The 21,424-nt window shown below is 44.0% G+C and overlaps 1 protein-coding gene across 1 annotated transcript in view; it reads right to left on the reverse strand.

Moving 5' to 3' along the window:
* The window catches only part of ATP8B4 (ATPase phospholipid transporting 8B4 (putative)), a 132,445-nt gene that overhangs the window by 57,846 nt on the left and 53,175 nt on the right, over positions 1–21,424 (reverse strand). The window contains exons 11-13 of the mRNA XM_081838756.1: positions 15,487–15,645; positions 14,119–14,207; positions 4,862–5,058 (exon numbers count right to left, since the gene is read on the reverse strand). Coding sequence (XP_081694882.1) covers positions 4,862–5,058; positions 14,119–14,207; positions 15,487–15,645 — 445 coding nt within the window. The remainder of the gene's footprint in view (positions 1–4,861; positions 5,059–14,118; positions 14,208–15,486; positions 15,646–21,424) is intronic.

Raw genomic sequence — 21,424 nt, forward strand, 5'->3', positions numbered from 1 at the left:
AGGACTCAACTTTCCAGAGGCTGTGTATTCCTTCATGATACTACAATCTTTGGGTTCAGGTTGGGAGTCTGTTGCGACTCAGATTGCTGTACAACCTACTGCTCAGCTGACAGTGGACTATGTTACTGCCGTAATTCTCAATGAAGCAGATCGCCGTGGTGCTGGCTGCATGGGCAAGGGAGAGACTTCACAGTCGTCATCCCATAGTGCAGTGGAACCACCAGATGGCGCCAAAGCTTTGAAGGCAGTGAAATGCTACTCGTGTGGACGTCTAGGCCATATGAAAAGGGAATGCAAATATCCCAGAGCCAAGACAGAGCAGCGCAGCGAAAGCTCATCGCGTGGAAAAGGCCGAGGCAAAGGCAAAGGTCCAGTGTCCAGGACAACGCAGCACAAGGCAATGGTCTCACGCTTCACTCCAAAAGTTGCAGAGGTCCAGAAGACGTCTAGATCTTTCTTCGTGGTTGATTCAGCAGCGACCCACCACATGTGCAACGATAAGCGACTGTTCGTGTCTTTTACACCGCAGGAAGGCGCGATTCACCAGGCGGATGACCACACAATCCCCAGTAAAGGCTACGGAACTGTTGTTCTTCACAGTTTGGACTTATCGATACAGAATGTGCTTTATGTGCCGGATGCCAAACATAATCTGCTCAGCGTTGGACAGCTGAATGAGCGGAATATTGACGTTTCCTTTAAGAACAAAAGGTGCATCATCACAAAGAAAAATGATTATGTATTGTATGCTGAATATGTTGATCGTTTGTATGTTTTGTATTATGATGATGTTGTGCAGGATGACACTTGTTGCATTGCAGGTTCTAACAAAAGTTTGCATGCAGAATGTATTCATGATTTTCACAGAAAACTTGGTCATTTGCATTTTGAGGCAGTATCTAAGATGCCTGCCTTGGTTGAAGGTATGACTATTAAACCCTGCAGGTACCACATGAAGTGCAAGGCATGCGCAGCAAACAAGGTAAAAATGGCTGCGAAAGGTAAGGTGTCTAGTAGGCAAGCTACAGAACCATACCAAATTGTTCATGCTGATTTGGTTGGACCACTAGCGCCCTCTTTGGGAGGAAACAGGTACTTCATGGTTCTCATTGATGCATTTTCCAGGTATATTTATGTGTACAATCTCAAGCAGAAATCAGAGGCTTTTCCTAGGTTCAAGGAATTCTGTGCTTGGTTGGAAAATGTGCATGGTAAGAAGGTAAAGACTCTTTTCAGTGATCACGGGGGAGAATTCACTTCTCAGCAGTTTGAAGCTTTTCTGACTGAGAAAGGAATTCAACACGATTTGTCTAGTCCTCGCTCGCCATGGCAGAATGGACTTGCGGAACGAGCAAATCAGACATTGCTTCAAGGGTTAAAAACCTTGCTGCATGATGCAAATCTTCCAGAGAGTTATTGGGCCGAAGCTCTCTCATGTTTCACTTACAGTTATAATCGCAGGTTATCTTCAGCGATTGGTTGTACCCCGTATGAGAAGATGTTTGGCAAGAAGCCATACATCAAACACATGAAAATTTTTGGTTCTGACATGTGGGTTCACTCACCACAAAACTCCAAGTTAGACAAGCGTGGATTGCATGGTATCTTTCTAGGTTATCAGAAAGGGTCTTACAGAATAATGATGACTGACTCAAAGGCAATTAAGCTCACAAGAAGTGTTGAGTACAATGCCAAGTGGGGGGAGAATGTGGGAATTTTCCAATGTTATCCTGATGACAGTGATGAGACTGAGGATAGTCAAAAGCAACCGCAACAACCCACACCCACTGATGAAGGTTCTGATTCTGAGTCTGAAACTGAATCGGGTGATTCAGAGGATTTCAAGAGTGCGAAAGCCTCTATGCGACCCTCTGAAAGCTCTGATCAAGAATTGGAGGAACCATTGTTCACAATAGGTCACTTTTCTCCCAAGAAGGAAGAGGAGAGTGTTGAAGACCTACGGCTAATTCGCAGGTCACAAAGAGCCACAAAAGGCAGACCTCCAAAGAGATTTGCTGATGAGTTTGCTAAGATAGCAGTAACAGCTGTTAAAAGCTCCAAGAAGGTATTTGAACCTTCAAGTTTCCAAGAAATCCAGGATTTGGATTCAAAGGAAGCTGAGCCATGGTTAAATGCAATGAAGGCTGAGCTTGATTCCTTGGAAAGGAACAAAACATGGGACCTAGTTCCAGTAGTTCCAGGAATGAAATTGCTTGGAAGCAAATGGGTCTTCAAAGCGAAGACTGATCAAAATGGCAAGATAGTCAGACACAAAGCCAGATTGGTAGCCAGAGGTTTTGCACAGGTACCAGATGAAGACTATCACGAGACCTACTCACCCACAGTGAGGTATGAGAGCATTAGGCTTATGCTCAAGCTAGCTGCAGAGGAGAATCTACACATTAGTCACCATGATGTAAATACAGCTTTTCTGTACGGATCTCTAGATGAATCACTTTATATGCTTCCACCTGATGGCGTACAGGTAAAACAGGGATTTGTTTGTGCTCTGAAGAAGTCCCTTTATGGTCTCAAACAAAGTGCACGGTGTTGGCACACAAAACTCACTGAAGTATTGTTTTCTCTAGGTTTTAAGCAAGGGAAAGCTGATCCATGTGTATTTGTCAAAGAGGAGGGGCAAAAGAAACTGTATTGTTTGTTTTATGTTGATGATCTTTTATTCTTTTGGAAAGATGTCACAATGTACAATAACGCCCTAGCTCAACTGAAAGAGCACTTTGACATGAAAGATCTTGGTGAGGTAAACAACTACCTATCTCTAGAAATAGAGAGAGATCAAGATGGTAACATTCTAGTACACCAGTCACGGAAAATTGCTGATGTGTTAAGCAAACTAAACCTGATGGATGCTAACCCTGTAGACACACCGATGACAACAGGTTATCAGGTAGATGACACTGAAGAAGCATTTTCTGACACTACACTGTACAGAAGTGTGCTAGGCAAGCTAAATTTCATTGCCAGATGTTCAAGACCAGACATTGCTGTTAGCTGTAATTTGCTAAGCAGACAAGTCAACAATCCTACTGTTAAGGATTGGAAAGCTCTGAAACGCATAGCGCGGTATTTGAAAGGCACTATGCATTACAGACTGAGATTTAACAATCAGAAGTCTGGTGGTCTTGAGATATTTGCAGATGCAAGTTTTGGAAGTGACACTACAGACAGGAAAAGTACGTCTGGAGTTTGCTATATGTACAATCAGGGTGTATTTGATTGGTCATGCAAGAAGCAAACAACAGTTAGCTTAAGTACTTGTGAAGCTGAACTGAATGCACTGTCTTATTCACTTAAAGATTGTGAATGGTTGTTACAATTGTGCAAAGACATGAAAATTCCTGTCAAATGTCCAATCCAGGTTTACCAGGACAACAAAGCATGTTTAGCTTTGCTGAATTCTGAAGGTTGTAAGCAAAGCACGAAGCACTTGCAATTGAAGTTGCAACATGCTAGGGAACGTATTCAGAAGGGACTCGTAACGGTGTCCTATATGCCAGGTAATGAAATTCCTGCTGATGTATTGTCCAAGATTGTATCAAGGGATCAACACTGTACCTATGTGCAGAAGTTGGGTTTGTACTGATATTGTACGAACACGCTGCCCAGTGATGTTCACAGAAAGGGGGAGGATGTTGGTTTCTGCTCTCTTCACTGTGCAGCGAACTGCTTGTCACAAGACAATGTTTACATTTCACAGTCAGCGTACTGTTGGAGTTTTCCCACGGGAAAGGGAGACTGGATGTGACGTACACTGGTTTCCTGTTTTTCACTGTTCTTTGCAGTTCAGTGTGTGCTTTAGAGGAGAGAGGATGCTTTTCTCTGCTCCGGCAGAGGCAAGATGTTTTTTCTGTAACATACCAGCTTTGAAGTGTAAATAAAGCAATATACAGTATGTAGCACGTACTCCTCATCCTTCCGCTGTGCACGGGACTACTGCTTATCAACAACAGAGCTTTCATGTGCATGCACACTTCTTCAGATACACTGAAACAGAAGTCACCAGACCCTTCTATATAGTGAGAAGGTGGGGAGGGGGTATTACTCAGAAGGGTGGTGGGAATGGGTGATTGGCAGATAGCTGTGATGAGCCTGTTGACGACTCTTAACGACTGCAATAGGTCTTACAGGAAAAAGCAAGGGGTGAGAAGGTGAAAAATGGCTTTGTCATGTATAATGAGATAAGAATCCAATGTCTTTGTTCAGACCAGGTCTCTCCATGGTTTTAATTTATTTTTTAATTTTTTGTTTTGACTATGGCAGACCAACACGGCTACCTATCTGTAACTTTTTCCCTCCTAAAAAGTAAGGGGAAATGTGTGTGCGTCTTATGGAGCGTATGCAGGCTGCGCAGCTATCACAGAAGCCAAAACAGCAAGAGGGATTGCTGCTTTCACTGTGCAGTGATCCCTCTTGCTGTTCTGGCTTCTGAAATTCAGAATATATTTTTTCTTGTTTTCCTCCTCCCAAAACTAGGTGCGTCTTGTGGTATGGTGTGTCTTATAGAGCGAAAAATACGGTAAATCTTTTGAGCGGGGCATCAATTATTTCATCCTTATAAATATACTCGTATGAAGGCAAAGCTAAAGGACCCCTGGACAGTTAAGTCCAGTCAAAGGCGACTATGGGGTTGCGGTGCTCATCTCTCTTTCAGGCCGAGGGAGCCGGTGTTTGTCCACACACAGCTTTCCGGGTCATGTGGCCAGCAGGACTAAACCAGTTGTGGCACAACAGAACACCGTGATGGAAGCCACAGCACACGGAAATGCCATTTACCTTCCCACCCCTAACAGTCAGGGGTCCTTTTACCTAAAGGTAAATGCAACAGAATCTGACACCTTACCTTACATATAAGGAAATGGGCACAACCGAATTTAGTATGATAACGTATGACCAAAATGTCAGAAATCCTGAAAATATAGGACTTTTCACCACTGCACTCCAAGACAGGTAAATTCTGAAATGGATGCCAATCTGATGCTCCCAAATTGAATTTCCTATTGCCAGAATGATTCCCATGAACACCAATAGTCCAAAGATCTGAAATCAGAGCAATAAAGGAGGTTAGATTAGTTCCCCTTCATCTCTCAACACTACTGTTTTGCCTCGAATGTATATGTGCAGTACTTGGACACAAAATCACCTTTCTACGTTGTGCATGCATGACTATGAATAGAGCTATTGTCTAGGCTTAACAGAGCTTCAGAACAATATGATTGCATTATAAACATTCCTAAAAGCGTTATAAGAAAAAACGGCTCCCTTTCCCTTATGGGGTATTCCAGAGCCCGTATAGAGTTAAGTGAGTTCCCTATCGGTAGGAGAAAATAACAGAGGCCAGTCAGAGTATATTGAGAAGCAAAGCGGCTAGTAAGCCTAATCTTTATTCAAGGAACTGTTGTGACAGGGTCCCCACTAACCACACACAGAAGGGAGGAGGACCCTGAACAATGGTGCACAAGCCCTTATATAGACTTTTGAAATTGCCCACCCTGTAGCCCAAGACCACTCCCCAAAACATCATACATACATCACAGAAGGAGGCGGTCTACAGCAAAAATCCTGCCTGCCAGGATACCTGATAATGGTCACTGATTGCTTTACCCGGGCAGCCTGGCTATTCTTTTGTGATGGTAAAGCCACTCCCCTTCCTCGGGGGGGTGGAGTTGTGGGCGGGCATCTGGGACCTCAGTGTGACCTGGCAGGGGATGGAGGGATGCCGTGCACGGCATTAGGACTCCCTGCTGTCTCACGCCCCCCAGCTGACCAATCGGGTTAGCCGAGGTGCAGGACTGGTGCTGTTTAAACTGCGGCGTGGCTGGGGGGGGGGGAGTGACCTCCATTCACCTTTTTGTCAGATTGATATAAATATGTGCAGTAAGAAATAATTAAGGGGAGGATAAGGTAAAAATTATAAATATATTTGAATTGGATATGCAGTAACAAAAAGATATGAAATAAATAACGGCAGAAGGGAGGGGAGGGAAGTTGAGGGGAAGGTAAATTAGATTTGTTGAGAGTTTGTTTTTCTGGCTAAAATGTTGGTAAAAGTTGAAAATAAAAAATAAAATTATTATTGAAAAAAATGGGTCTTGGAGACATAGGGTACATCCAGACTGTTACTATCTTCCATGGGATTCAATCACATCCCACACATTCAGTCAAATTCAGGCTTTGCAATTAAAGCTGATTTGGAATTCGTACAGAGCAAATCCACTTCCCCAAAGGACTGGACTTTAAACGATAAGGAAAGTGACAGAAAAATGCAGTGGAAAGCGTGGGCCAACACTTCATGCAGTGTTCCAACCTCTTTGCAACAAACTGAGAAGAATATTCATTAAATAGCAGCTGCCGTCTAATCTCCCCACAAACTAATCAGGTCTCATTTGCAGCTGTTAAGCCCTCCCCTTGGACACCTTGTCTTCTGGAGGGATCTTGCAGAGGACAGGGGGAAAGAGAGAAATCTGAAACCCCACACCTCCAACCCAAGGCCAGGTGGGGGGGCAGGTTTGTAAGGATGCTAAGAATAGGTTCTGTGCAAAGAACGACTTCTGATTGGCCGCGGGAAGCTCCTGTGCACTGTGGATATTGGGGGCATTTTATGAATCTTAAATCTTAATGATGATGACGATGGTGATTATTATTCCAGTGGTACCTCAGGTTAAGTACTTAATTCGTTCCAGAGGTCTGTACTTAACCTGAAATTTCCCTTAACCTGAAGCACCACTTTAGCTAATGGGGCCTCCTGCTGCCGCCGCACCGCCGAAGCACGATTTCTGTTCTCATCCTGAAGCAAAGTTCTTAACCTGAAGCACTATTTCTGGCTTAGTGGAGTCTGTAACCTGAAGCGTATGTAACCCGAGGTACCACTGTATTTGTACCCCACCCATCTGACTGGGTTGCTCCAGCCACTCTGGGCGGCTTCCAACATATACAAAAACATAATAAAACACTGCGAAATCAGTAGCTGCTGTCAGGGAACTGCCATCAGCTCAGAGGCGAGAGGTGGAAGGACAGTTGTGTTATGGGGAACCTCCGAAAATCTTGCGAAGCAGTTCCTCCTCTGGCGAGGAGGAAAGCCCCACTTCCAGTGGAGAGGAGGTGCAGGGACCAGAGGATGCTAGGGAGAGACTCAACACCGAGCCTGAGCAAATCAGAGGGGAGGGAAGTACCCCTTTGCCAGCACCCATTCTGCGCAGTAGGTTTCAGTGCAGGGAGGGGAGGAGAAGGTTGGGGGTCATGGGACTATTATGCTAGGGGAGGTACAAGGACCGACCACTCCCAGATTCTGCTAGCGACTGAGCCAGACATGAACTTTACCTTTACCTATAGAACAGTGGGTCCCAATGCATGAACCTGCGACGCTCTTCACTGTAAATAGTTTGTACTAAGAATAAAGCCTGGAAAAGACAGGTCAGAGTTTTGCCTGTTTGCTCTCGAGCAACCACACCAGCACCTAACAGCTGCAAAAACCTTATTGGGCCACTATAAACGCATCCCCACTGCCCCTTACCCGAATACAGTGGTGCCCCGCAAGATGAATGCCTCGCAAGACGGAAAACTCGCTAGACGAAAGAGTTTTCCATTTTGGAGGTGCTTCGCAAAACGATTTTCCTATGGGCTTGCTTCGCAAGATGAAAATGTCTTGCGAGTTCCTGCGGGGTTTTTTTCCCTCCCCCCCCTTTTTCTAAGCCGCTTATCCGCTTATCCGCTTATCCACTAAGCCGCTAAAAGCCGCTAAACTGCTAATAGCGCTAATCCGCTAAGCCGTCAATGGGCTTGCTTTGCAAGACGAAAAAACTGCTAGACAAAGAGACTCGCGGAACGGATTCTTTTCGTCTTGCGAGGCACCACTGTATATAAAAAGCATTATTCAGAATCATGGTTTGCAGAACCCACTGTGAAATATAACAGTGCAATAAAAAATTAAAACAGTAACTATTTATTTAAGATCCAATTAAAACTATGTAGTTTAATTAAGTCAACAATTATGAATTCGATCTGGTGATACCAGCTTTTCAATGTCATTTACACCTCCTGTGCCCCCCTGCCTGTTTGTGCCCCCCTAGGTAATCCAACCGCCTGCATTGGGACCCACTGTTCTATAGGTAAAGGTAAAGGGAGGGGTCCCTTTAGGTCCAGTCGTGGCCAACAACTGTTCATCAACAAACAGCCTCTTGCTCTGGTCTTACAAAATGAATAACCCGATATCTTAAATAAGAACTAAACACTGATGTAAGGTAAAGGTAAAGGGACCCCTGACCATTAGGTCCAGTCGTGGCTGACTCTGGGGTTGCGGCGCTCATCTCACTTTATTGGCCAAGGGAGCTGGCGTACAGCTTCAGGGTCATGTGGCTAGCATGACTAAGCCGCTTCTGGCGAACCAGAGCAGCGCACGGAAACGCCATTTACCTTCCCGCCGGAATGGTACCTATTTATCTACTTGCACTTTGACGTGCTTTCGAACTGCTAGGTGGGCAGGAGCAGGGACCGAGTAATGGGAGCTCACCCCATCGGGGGGGATTCAAACAGCCGACCTTCTGATCGGCAAGTCCTAGGCTCTGTGGTTTAACCCACAGCGCCACCCACGTCCCCCTGTTCTATAGATACCTACAAAAGCCTTCACCAACCCAGCACCCTTCAGCTGTGGTCCAAAAGAAGGAGCCTCCCCTCGCCATCTTTTGCACAGTGTTCCAAGGCCAGGCAGGAGAATTAAAGTCGCTGAGTTCTCTGCTCCGAATAGAAGCTTTCCCACTCTTTCTGTACTGGTTCCTTATATGGGATTGGCACTACATATTCCCTGTGCTTGCCAGAATGTTCTGGGATACATTCCTAAGACAAACTGTCTCCTTATATTCCCTCTGGGGTGATGCAACGCCTTGCAGCCACCTACTAAAGGCATGGGCCTTGTGGCAGATCTCGGTCCATGGCACAGATTTCAGAATTTGGCCCGACATCTGTGTAATCCTATATTAAGCAAATATGTCAAATGCTGACAAAACAACGACCGCACACCACCCAACTTTCTATTGTTTTAGTAGCTAATTAAAAACCACAGCCGGTACTTATTGCAAATATTCTTACCAATGTCTGGTTCAAGTTGCATTTTTCTAACTTTATTGATTGGACTAATGGTCTGGAAAGTTTGCAGATAGCTCTGAAAATGCAAGTTGAATTTCTTTTTGCCCAACCAGGACATATTTTGCTTTCCCTCTCGTTAAGAGCTCTCTCTACATACAATGCCCTATTTCTCAATTCGATTCGCGTGAAACATTGCAATGCTCCATGGTCTCGTTTCACCCCACCCCCACCGTCCTGCCCCCGCAAAAGCACGCAAAGGGTGGCTTTCAATTGAAGAGAAGTACAGTGGTACCTTGGTTCTCGAACGGCTTAGTTGTCGAAGAAATCGGCTCCCGAACGCCGCAAACCCAGAAGTAAGTGTTCCGGTTTGCGAATGTTTTTTGGAAGCCGAACGTCCGACGTGGCTTCTGCCGCTTCCGATTGGCTGCAGGAGGGTCCTGCAGCCAATTGAAAGATGCACCTTGGTTTTCGAACGGTTTTGGGAGTCAAACGGCCTCCCGGAATGGATTAAGTTCGAGAACCAAGGTACCACTGTGCAGTCATACCTCGAGTTAAATATGCTTCAGGTTGAGCGCTTTCAGGTTACGCTCCACGGCGACCCAGAAGTAATGGAATGCGTTACCCAGAAGTAATGGAATGCGTTCATGCCTGTTTGTCCAATATAGAGAGCTGAAGGACACTGTTGGCATTTTATGGCATACACAATGTTAGACGATGAGCAATTAAATAGTCCCGAGATGGTATGTGTGATGTTGTTGGGGCCAGTAATGGTGTTGTCCGGGTGTATGTGGCAGCAAAGGACAAACAGGCCAGACCTTACGCCAAAGAATAAATGGACATAAATCCGACATCAGGAACCACAAGACAGAAAAACCAGTAGGAGAACACTTCAATCTCCCAGGACATTCTATACAAGATCTCAAAGTAGCTGTTCTATTACAAAGGAATTTCAGAAATAGACTGGAAAGAGAAGCTGCTGAATTGCAACTTATCACCAAACTTAAAACTATGGAGAGACCTGGTTTGAATAAAGACATTGGATTCTTATCTCATTATACATGACAAAGCCATTTTTCACCTTCTCACCCCTTGCTTTTTCCTGTTAGACCTATTGCAGTCGTTAAGAGTCGTCAACAGGCTCATCGCAGCTATCTGCCAATCACCCATTCCCACCACCCTTCTGAGTAATACCCCTCCCCACCTTCTCACTATATAGAAAGGTCCGGTGACTTCTGTTTCAGTGTATCTGAAGAAGTGTGCATGCACACGAAAGCTCATACCTAGAACTAACTCAGTTGGTCTTTAAGGTGCTACTGGAAGGAATTTTTTTTATTTTGTTTTGACCATGGCAGACCAACACGGCTACCTATCTGTAGCTCAAAATGATGTCACACGCATGCGCAGATGCAGTGAATCGCGACCCGTGCTTGCGCAGACACGGGTTGCGTTCGCTTCGGGATGTGAATGGGGCTCCGGAACGGATCCCGTTTGCAACCAAAGGTACCACTGTACTAGAGCTGCCATTTTGGGGTTACAATTCCTATTTGTTGCAACAGTGCTGCTGTGATTGTGGAAACCATGGCTGCAAAGAAGCAACAGTTATTTATGAATATATTAGTTCATACAAGGTTTTTTTTGGGGGGGGGGTATCAGTTGACAACATTAACCCAGCCATATGGGAATCCCTTGCAGATGGTAGTAGCACCTGGAGACAATCCACAGCAGTGATTATAGAAGGAATGACCACTGGGAAGAGAGCAGAGAGAAGATACACCGTGCTGCATCTGCAGCAGCAAAACCACATGCCTTCACCTGCTCCCCCTGCAATGAAACATGTCTCTCCCATATCAGTCTCTGCAACCACAGCAGGCAAAGTCGCTCTGTGATGGTTTGACCATCCCCTGAAAGTGCACTTTTCCATTGTCTCCCGAGACAGACGGATTGCCAAGAACAAGTTGTTTTTCACTTTTAAATGTTTATATATAAAGTAAAAGGTAATGGTAAAAGACCCCTGGCAACTATGGGGTGTGGCACTCATCTTGCTTTCAGGCCAAGGGAGCCGGAGTTTGTCCACAGCTTTCCGGGTCATGTGGCCAGCAGGACTAAACTGCTCCTGGTGCAACGGAACACTGTGACGGAAACCAGAGCGCATGGAAACATCATTTGCCTTCCCACCGCAGCAGTACCTATTTATCTATTTGCTCTGGTGTGCTTTCGAACTGCTAGGTTGGCAGGAGCTGGGACAGAGCAACGGGAGCTCACTCTGTTGTGGGGATTCGAATTGCCGACCTTCTGATCAGCAAGCCCAAGAGGCTCAGTGGTTTAGACCACAACATCACCCGCATCCCTATCTATCATCTATCTATCTATCATCTATCTATCTATCTATCTATCTATCTATCTATCTATCTATCTATCTATGTATCTATATCTCTATCTATCTATCTATCTATCTATCTATCTATCTATCTATCTATCATCATCTATCTATCTGTCATCTATATATCCATCCATCTACAGTCTATATATATATATATATATATATATATATATATATATATATATACACTCTCTCCCCCTCTCTCTCTCTCTCTCTATATATATAGAGAGAGAGTCTTTCCACTCAGAAGCCAAGGACTGCATGCATAATTATCCTAATCACCAGCAATTTTATCCACATAACAACCCTGTGAGGCAGTGGCGTAGCATGGGGGGTGCAGGGGGTGCCGGCCTCACCGGGCGCAACATCTGGGGGTTAGGGATAGGGTTAGGGTTAGGGGGCGCAAATCCAGGGTTAGGGGGTGCAAATTACTTGCCTTGCCCCGGGTGCTGACAACCCACGCTACGCCACTGCTGTGAGGTAGGGTAGGCTACACCCTAAAGTTTTAAAGCTGAGCAGTAATTTGAATCCAGATCTCCCTGTCCAACATTCTGTGCCATGCTGATTACTTGGGAAGCAGGTCTGAAAATAAGAAATTCTCCCAAGAGGAAACAATTAGTTGATTCAAGTTTTTTAAAAACTTAATAAAAACTTCTGAAAATCTATAGTGAATTCTATAGTGAAATCCACGCTGAATGCCAACTTTGGAATAATGTCAGGACTGCTACAGGATTTCTCCTGAGACAGAGGGGTACACACCCATCCACCCACCCACCCAGTGTTTTAATCTTAATCCCTTCTTTCTAGAGAATCCAGGAAATTGTAGTTCTGTGACCAAGTTCCAGGATTCTCTGAGAAAGCTGTGATATTTAGTCGGGTATGGAACAGATAGATTTTGTAATACAGATAGGAGCCAGCAGGGCCATGACAGGAAACATGCTCATTTCAAGGAAGTTCGGGCATGTGTGTGATTCAGGCACAGCACCACAACTGAGGGGCCTTTCAGTATAGTGCCCTCTGGTGGGGTTCCTCCAACACTGACGGCCTCCCACATGTCGTGGTGGGCTTACCTGGTGGCATCAGCGAACGGCATCAGCACAACAAGGCCAATCATTTAAATTGCCTCAGGTGTCCTGGAACAACTTTATATCAGGGATACTGCAGGGCACCGTGGGAAATTTTAACAGTGGCTCCCACTGTTACTAACCCAGCTACTGGTACATCAGCATGTAAGGAGGCAGTAATTTCCATTCTGACCTGTCTTCATCAGTTTGTTTGTTTGTTTGTTCATTGATTTACATTCATTCATTTATATTCCACCATCTTTCCCCTGAAGATATCAAAGCAGTATACAGTGGTACCTCAGATTAAGTACTTAATTCGTTCCAGAGGTCCGTTCTTAACCTGAAACTGTTCTTAACCTGAAGCACCACTTTAGCTAATGGGGCCTCCCACTGCCGCCATGCCACTGGAGCACGATTTCTGTTCTCATCCTGAAGCAAAGTTCTTAACCCGAGGTACTATTTCTGGGTTAGCGGAGTCTGTAACCTGAAGCGTATGTAACCTGAAGCATATGTAACCTGAAGCGGAGTCTGTAACCTGAAGCATCTGTAACCTGAAGCGTATGTAACCTGAAGCATATGTAACCCGAGGTACCACTGTACACAGTTCCTCTCCTCCTCATCTTATCCTTACAACAGCCCTGTGAGGTAGGTTAGGCTGAGACTGAGTGACTCCCCTGAGGCTACCCAGTGTGTTTCATGTTTGCATGGGGATTCAAACCCTGGTCTCCCAAGTCCTAGTCTAACACTTCAACCACTACACCACATTGCCTCTCAGTTGGCACTGTTGCTGTTCTGCTGCAGTTCAGGTTCCACCAAATACTAAGTAATTTGCTTTGCTGCCTGCTGTTTAATGTAGCTGACTTATAACTACTTAGGTAAGACATGAATTTAACATAATTAATAACACAATTATTTCCACATCCTTTGTTCCAGTGCAAGGTAAAGAGGTAAAGGGACCCCTGACCATTAAGTCCAGTCGTGGACGACTCTGGGGTTGCGGCGCTCATCTTGCTTTACTGGCCGAGGGAGCCAGCGTTTGTCCATGTGGCCAGCATGACTAAGCTGCTTCTGGCGAACCAGAGCAGCACACAGAAACCCCATTTACCTTCCCGCCAGAGTGGTACCTATTTATCTACTTGCACTCTGACATGTTTTCAAACTGCTAGGTTGGCAGGAGTAGTGACTGAACAACGGGAGCTCACCCCTTCGTGGGGATTTGAACCACCAACCATCTGATTGGCAAGCCCTAGGCTCTGTGGTTTAGACCATAGCGCCACCCATGTCCCCTCCAGTGCAAAGGAAACACAATTTAAAGGGGGAGTATTTAATTACGTATTCTTTGCAGACTGAAAAAAGCAATGGATTCAATCCAGACATGGGACAAATAAGTCAACATCAACAACTTCCACTTTCATTTCCATTTCCATCAGAATTCTCCAACATCCCTACTGATGCTGATGACAGTACAGGCATCCCTCGTCTTATTTTAAGGAATTATACCTTTATACATAATGTTCAAGGAAACTATATTTAAGATGTCAGATTAAGTTTTGTGGTCCTACTGTAGTCACTTACCCACAATACCAAAGTATTCATCAGGCGATCAATGCTTGTTCGTTTCAATTCAGTTTTGCCACTGTTCTGCATTAACTTAGTGTCAGGGCCTATAAAAAATGGAATTAATATTCTTTTTTAAACCCCTAGCACATTATCTAAGTAGATTACTTTGAAACTGGTCACCCATCAGGTTCAAACTTTTCTATCCATCAATATATTATTTTTATGCAGTTCTTCTGTTTTTAATCATGTTTTAGGCTGTATATCACTTGCAATCTCATACCGAATTACAGGAAACCAAAAAATCAGGGCAGCTTTCAAAAGTTGGCTCCACCCCTCTGGATGCAAGATCCGTTCCTTGATCAGAGGAGCCACCATGAAAAATTTGATTACAATATCTTAAGACATCCAAATACATAGCCAACAGACAATTCTCCAAAAATATGTAGATTAGCTGTTTTTGTTATTAGCATTCACTATTATTAGGTGATTTTACATACTTATCAATATTAGGTAATGACCGCTCCCCACATAAAAACGGGGGGCACCCTTTGCGTGGACGTGCGCAGCCCCTGGATCTGGAGCGGCTCCATCAGCATAGGCTTGGCTTTGCCTTCCCCCAGGTGGGATACCTGGAGGTCTCCGCCTACCTCAGCCAGTTGTCCAATCCCGCCTGGGGGAAGCGTTGCCAAGGAGACCAGGCCAGGTAGGGGAGGGATTACCTGCCCACACAATAGAGGGAGGATCTTACCTGGGAATCCTCACTTGGCTCCAGAGCTTCTCCCCCCTACCCACCCTCAGTTAATGTCTTATTTTGCAGGTTAACTTTTCTTCACAGGTATGCTATGTTAAGGTGGTTGTTAAAAGGCCGGAAAGGAATTCCCCTGCTTGGCAGGTTTAGCCTTTCCCGTAGCAAAATGTCACAACTTTGGCGGTTTAGTCCATCTTCCTCTTTGCGGCAGCGATACCAGGGTTCCCCGTTAAAGGGGTTTCTGAAGGGAGGCTTTGACCGTACGCCGAAAGGTCGTCATTGCTCTCCCCTGCGGTGGCGGCGTAACGGGGGCGGCTATCTCTGCTTGAACATATGTTCTCCAGAGCCGGCCCATCCCCCACACAAACACTGGATAGCCCTGATGCTCCCTAGGTCCCCGGCTGGGGACTGGGGAGGGGTAACGCCCAATGCCTGAGCCAAGGTCTACCTACATTTGAAATTTAATAAAGTTGTGGCCAATTTAATCCCATAGCACGTTGTCTTGAGTCGTTATTCCACATGACGGGGGGGCCACTCGGGATCTGGGGGACTCCGCCTCTCCACGCAATGTATATAAGGACTGGGGGAAATGTTTTTGTTGGTAAGATTAGAAATAATTAAAAGTTCATATTTACCTGCAAAAATAACCATTCCAAAGCACCACTCAGTGTTTCTCAACATACAACCTCGTAACAGCAGCATTTCATTATTAAGGCAGTATTTGTTAACATCCCAGGAAATAACTCCTGTGTATCTATTCAGTTTTCCATTAGGAGGTTCACACTCAACTTCTCCTACAAAATGAAAATCAAACAGGTTGCTTTATTGTGTTTTAGATACTATCTGCAAGCATGTGAGGTGTTCCACATTTTAACAAAGATTTCCTAGGGCTGATTCCCTGCCCCCCCCCCCAGTATTGAAGGGAAGAACACCCTCTAAGCCCAAATATTGCTTAGACCTACTATAGAAACTGTCTGAACCCTGAATTCACTTGGTTGTTCATTGCTGTTTTAATTTGATGTGGTAAAACATGGCTGTGATGCTTGGGCGCAGTACACATGTCACAGCAAACCATAGCTTAAAACAAACTGTGGTTCAATGTGATGATCATTATCAGTAGCCTGCTTTTTCCCATTAAACCATAGCTTGTTTTGAATTATGGTTGCTAGTTCCCACAGGACTCCTCCCCTGCTCCTGCCACACTGTGAAAACAATAAGCCACAATCCAGATTGCCAGGTTGTCTGAAAATAATAATAATAATAATATGAGCTATACAGTGGTACCTTGCTTGTTAAACTTAATCCGTTCAGGGAGTCAGTTCTACTCCTGGAACTGTTCGAAAACCAAGGCGTGGCTTCTGATTGGCTACAGAAGCTTCCTGCACTCAATCAGAAGCCACATCAGATGTTCGGCTTCCGAAAAACGTTCTCAAACCAGAACACTTACTTCCGGGTTTGCGCCGTTCGGGAGCCAATTTGTTCGGCAACTAAGCTGTTCAAGAACCAAGGTCCCACTGTATGCCCAAATCAATGCTTGGTTACTATTCGTAGTTTGTTTGCCAATTACTAGGCAATGAGGATATACTACAATGTTATCTTGTGAGTCCCAGTTGTAATACCTATTTTTGTTTGTTTTATATAAATAAATACAATTTTTATTAATTTTTTCTGTTTTGCAATTTAGAATATTCATTTAAACAACCTTAACATCTCAATGACTTCCCTTCTTCTCCTTCCATGGTTCATTTTGCATAACATAAAGGTAAAGGGACCCCTGACCATTAGGTCCAGTTGTGACTGAGTCTGGGGTTGCAGCGCTCATCCCGCTTTATTGGCTGAGGGAGCCGGCGTACAGCTTCTGGGTCATGTGGCCAGCATGAGTAAGCCACTTCTGGCAAACCAGAGCAGCGCACAGAAACACTGTTTACCTTCCCGCCAGAGCGGTACCTATTTATCTACTTGCACTTTGACGTGCTTTCGAACTGCTAGGTTGGCAGGAGCAGGGACCGAGCAACGGGAGCTCACTCCTTTGCAGAGATTCGAACCACCGACCTTCTGATCGGCAAGTCCTAGGCTCTGCGGTTTAACCCACAGTGCCACCCGCATCCCTTTGCATAACATAAATCCCTGCGTATTTTACATAAACTAAACCATTCAGTATTCCATTATTACATCCATCAACACTTATTTACACTGTTGAATTTACAGGATCTTAATGCTGCCAACGTTTTCAAGTGTACACAATTCCACCACCCAATATATTCAATAAACATTTTCCAATCTTCTTTAAACGTGTGTTCTTCTTCTTCTCTTCTTCTATATGTTAGAGCCACAAGCTGTGCATATTCCATCAGCTGAAGTTGCCATTCTTCTTGAGCTGGGACCTAGCTCGCTTTCCATTTTTGTTTGTTGAGAAGGTATTCTGGTATGACTTTTGTTCAAGTAAATGCTAGAAATTGTTAAGGAAAAAACTTGGGCATCAAATGGCTTTGCGCTATCTACAACTGTGGGGGGGGGGAGCAAAATGAACTCAGTATATAACGCAGCAAGTTAGAACTGCTTTCTTTATGTGTTAACCTTGCTAAAGTTCAGCAATCTTAACATTGTCTTGTGGAGTTCAGCTTCTGCAACTCAAGCTCAGCCAAGCTTTCAACCCCGAGGTCATGCAGATTAAGCACAGATGAACTACAGATTTAAAAGGCACGGCCAAAAACCAGGGGCGCATGTGCTACTTTTGAATATATGTGGCCTCTTCTGTGTCCCTTTGGTGTCTGCGGCTATAGGATGCCATTCCTGTTTTCAATCTAAACACACTGATCTCAGTTGGCTGCAATGGGACTTGTTTTGCTTTATCCCAATGTATGAGAAGCCATTAATAGAGATCACATGTTCAGCGTTGCGCACTATTCATTCAATGCTTTTGTTGGACACACAGAGACCCTTTAAATAGGTGAATTTTCCAAGACTGATCAAACCTATGGGGGGGGGGAGGAATTGCTCCATGTTGTTTTTTTAAAATATATTTATTAAGGTTTTACAGAACAAAAAAGGTTAATGAAGAAAAATAACAAAGAAAACGAGATAAGAAAAATACACGGGAAAATTTCAAGATACAAAATACAAAAAAGAAAGAAAAAAACACTTAAAAATAAATCCATCTTTTCTTTATCTTATACTTCCTTTACTTATTTCCCTGACTCCCTCACACCTCCCTTTTCTGTATTCCAATTCACATTATTTAGTTCAGCAAATCCTTTCCCTCTTTGTTTTAATCTTAATCCAATATCTTAACACCTTATAACTTTATATTTTCATCTGTTATCAATCTATTTTTACAGATTCATTTTAACCTTGTTGCTGAAACCGCTTCGTTTCAATCCAACATCATTTTAACTTTCAATAATTTTACAATATTTCTGCAGATAAACTTTAAATTTCTTCCAGTCTTCTTCCACCGACTCTTCTCCCTGGTCCCGGATTCTGCCAGTCATTTCCGCCAACTCCATATAGTCTATTACTTTCATCTGCCATTCTTCCAGAGTGGGTAGATCTTGTGTCTTCCAATACTTTGCGATAAGTATTCTTGCTGCTGTTGTGGCGTACATAAAGAAAGTTCTATCCTTTTTTGACACCAATTGGCCGACCATGCCCAGGAGAAAGGCCTCTGGTTTCTTCAGAAAGGTATACTTAAATACCTTTTTCATTTCATTATATATCATTTCCCAGAAAGCCTTAATCCTTGGGCACGTCCACCAAAGGTGAAAAAATGTACCTTCATTTTCTTTACATTTCCAAAACTTATTATCGGACAAATGATATATTTTTGCAAGCTTGACTGGCGTCATGTACCACCTGTATATCATTTTCATAATATTCTCTCTTAAGGCACTACATGCCGTAAACTTCATACCTGTGGTCCATAACTGTTCCCAGTCAGCAAACATAATGTTATGTCCAGCATCTTGTGCCCATTTAATCATAGCAGATTTAACTGTTTCATCTTGAGTGTTCCATCTCAACAGCAAGTTATACATTCTTGATAATACCTTAGTTTTAGGATCTAAAAGTTCTGTTTCCAATTTTGATTTTTCCACCTGGAATCCATTTTTTCTGTCCAAATTGTAAACCTCCCTTATTTGATAATACTGAAGCCAATCTCGCACTTTGTCTCTTAATTTCTCAAAACTCTCCAGTTTCAATTTGTCACCCTCCTGTTCCAAAATCTCCCAATACTTCGGCCATTTGGCCTCCATATTGAGCTTTTTCAGAGCCTTCGGAATTGCTCCATGTTTACTGATCACTGTTACTGAAGCTGGAATAAACAGAGGCGGCCAGTGCATCCAGTTCCGCCCCACTGAGTGCCAACACTAGAGGGCGCTGCAGGGTTTTGGAACCGTAGAGTAGTGAATTGAGCAGAGAGGAAGGCGAGGGACAGGGGGGCACCGAATTTTGCACAGGGCACCACTGAAATTTTAAAGACCACTGCCACTGGAATAAAGCATAGGATTGCTGAAGATGACCTAGATCAGTGTTTCCCAAAGTGGCCGATACTGCCCCCTAGGGGCGCTAGAACAATCCGGGGGGGTGGTAATATGCTTGGGCGCAACTGGGAGTGTTGAATAAAAACAAGTCCTTAATACCATATGCACCTTTCCCTGCCGTTTTTAGGTAATTATGTATTTATTAACTTTCAGTAATTGTCAAAATAAGTCAATCAACTTATAGACCTTGATCTTTGCCCCCCTGCCCTACCCCCCAAGAAATGACTGACTCGATTAAAGAGTTTCAGATTTTATATAGGAATTGCTAGCATTGCTTAACTCATGGGTAGGCAAACTAAGGCCCGGGGGCTGAATCTGGCCCAATTGCCTTCTAAATCCGGCCTGCGGACGGTCCGGGAATCAGCTTGTTTTCAAATGAGTAGAATGTGTGCTTTTATTTAAAATGCATCTCTGGGTTATTTGTGGGGCATAGAAATTCGTTCATTTCCCCCCCCAAAAATATAGTCCGGCCCCCCACAAGGTCTGAGGGACAGTGGGCTGGCCCCCGGCTGAAAAAGTTTGCTGACCCCTGGCTTAACTCCTGCAACTCTATCTTTGCAACCTGTTTAGATTTAGCTTGCAGTTCCTTTGGATTTGTTATTTAGCATTTTTAGACATGAAAAGTGTTTTCCAGAGGGGAATATATATATCAGCCAGGCAACTCAATCAGCTGCCATTCCAATTACAGTCGATGAAAAAATTACAGACCATTTTTTCATATTTAATACTAGGTTCATTTTTGTTGTCGTATCTTCAGTTTTGGACTATGTTTCCCAAAGTGGGAGATACTGCCCCCTGGGGGTGAGCTGGAACGATCCAGGGGGATGATAGGATGCTGGGGTGCATTCGAGAGAGTTGAATGAAAACAAGGCGGTGGTGGAAGCATAAAAAAGAGCATTTTGAAAAACCATTCATACATGTTTCACCGGTTTTTGGCTTACCACCAAGTCAGGCGCTGTTGTGGGACGACAACATTGCCTCCAGTGGTGGTTATGATGGAGCTGTGGGTTTTTCCCAAGCTTGGATGAATGCTTTCATCCTCACCCAGACTCAGGAAGTGGGTGACAGCTCGCCTGCCTATTTGGCCAATGACAGGCAGGCTGGGGCAGTGTCACCGCCCCTGGGGAGGATCAGACTACAGTGGTACCTTGGTTCTCAAATGCCATGGTACTCAAATGCCTTGGTTCCCAAACGCCACAAACCCAGAAGTAAGTGTTCCAGTTTTTGAACGTTTTTCAGAAGCCAAACATCTGATGCGGCTGATGGCTATTGTTTCCGGGGCGCCTGCACCAATCAGAAGTTGCGCCTTGGTTTTCGAACATTTCAGAAGTCGAACGGACTTCTGGAACGGATTAAGTTTGGTGCTTTTGTTTTTGCTATTTATGTTGCATCTTTATTTCTGAGGCTTTTTCAGTTCATTTGTTTTTGTGACTGTGTAACCCAGTTCAGCTACTGATTGATTGATTGATTGATTGATTGTGTGACTGATTGTGTGCGGAAATGGATAAAAGCCTCCATCCAAACAATGACTATTATCAGTGCAGGTAATATTTTTTTTTTTTTTATCATCTACAATATTGTCTTATTTATTTTATAGTACAGTTCATTGATTATTGTTTTCATTTTATGGATCAATGGTCTCATTAGATAGCAAAACTCATGTTAAATTACTGTTTTTAAAAGTCTGGAACAGACTAATCTGTTTTCCATTACTTTCTATGGGAAAGCGCGCCTTGGTTTTGGAATGCTTTGGTTTTGGAACAGACTTCTGGAACGGATTAAGTTTGGGAACCAAGGTACCTCTGTATTCCTTTGAGTAAACATGCACAGGATTTAGCAGTAGGTAGAAATTGTAGGTAGAAATATAGATACCTAAAAGAATGCAAATTGGTTACTGCATCTATCTTTTTGTTCACTTAAAGAAAGTAGATTTCCAGAGGGCACTGCATAATTTTTGTTTCTTAAAAGGGAGTGGTAAGCCAAATAATTTTGGAAACCTCTGGCCTAGATATCTGTTGGACCTGACAAAGGG

The sequence above is a fragment of the Podarcis erhardii genome, assembly GCF_964252035.2.
Source record: "Podarcis erhardii genome assembly, chromosome: 14".
Lineage (NCBI taxonomy): Eukaryota > Metazoa > Chordata > Lepidosauria > Squamata > Lacertidae > Podarcis > Podarcis erhardii.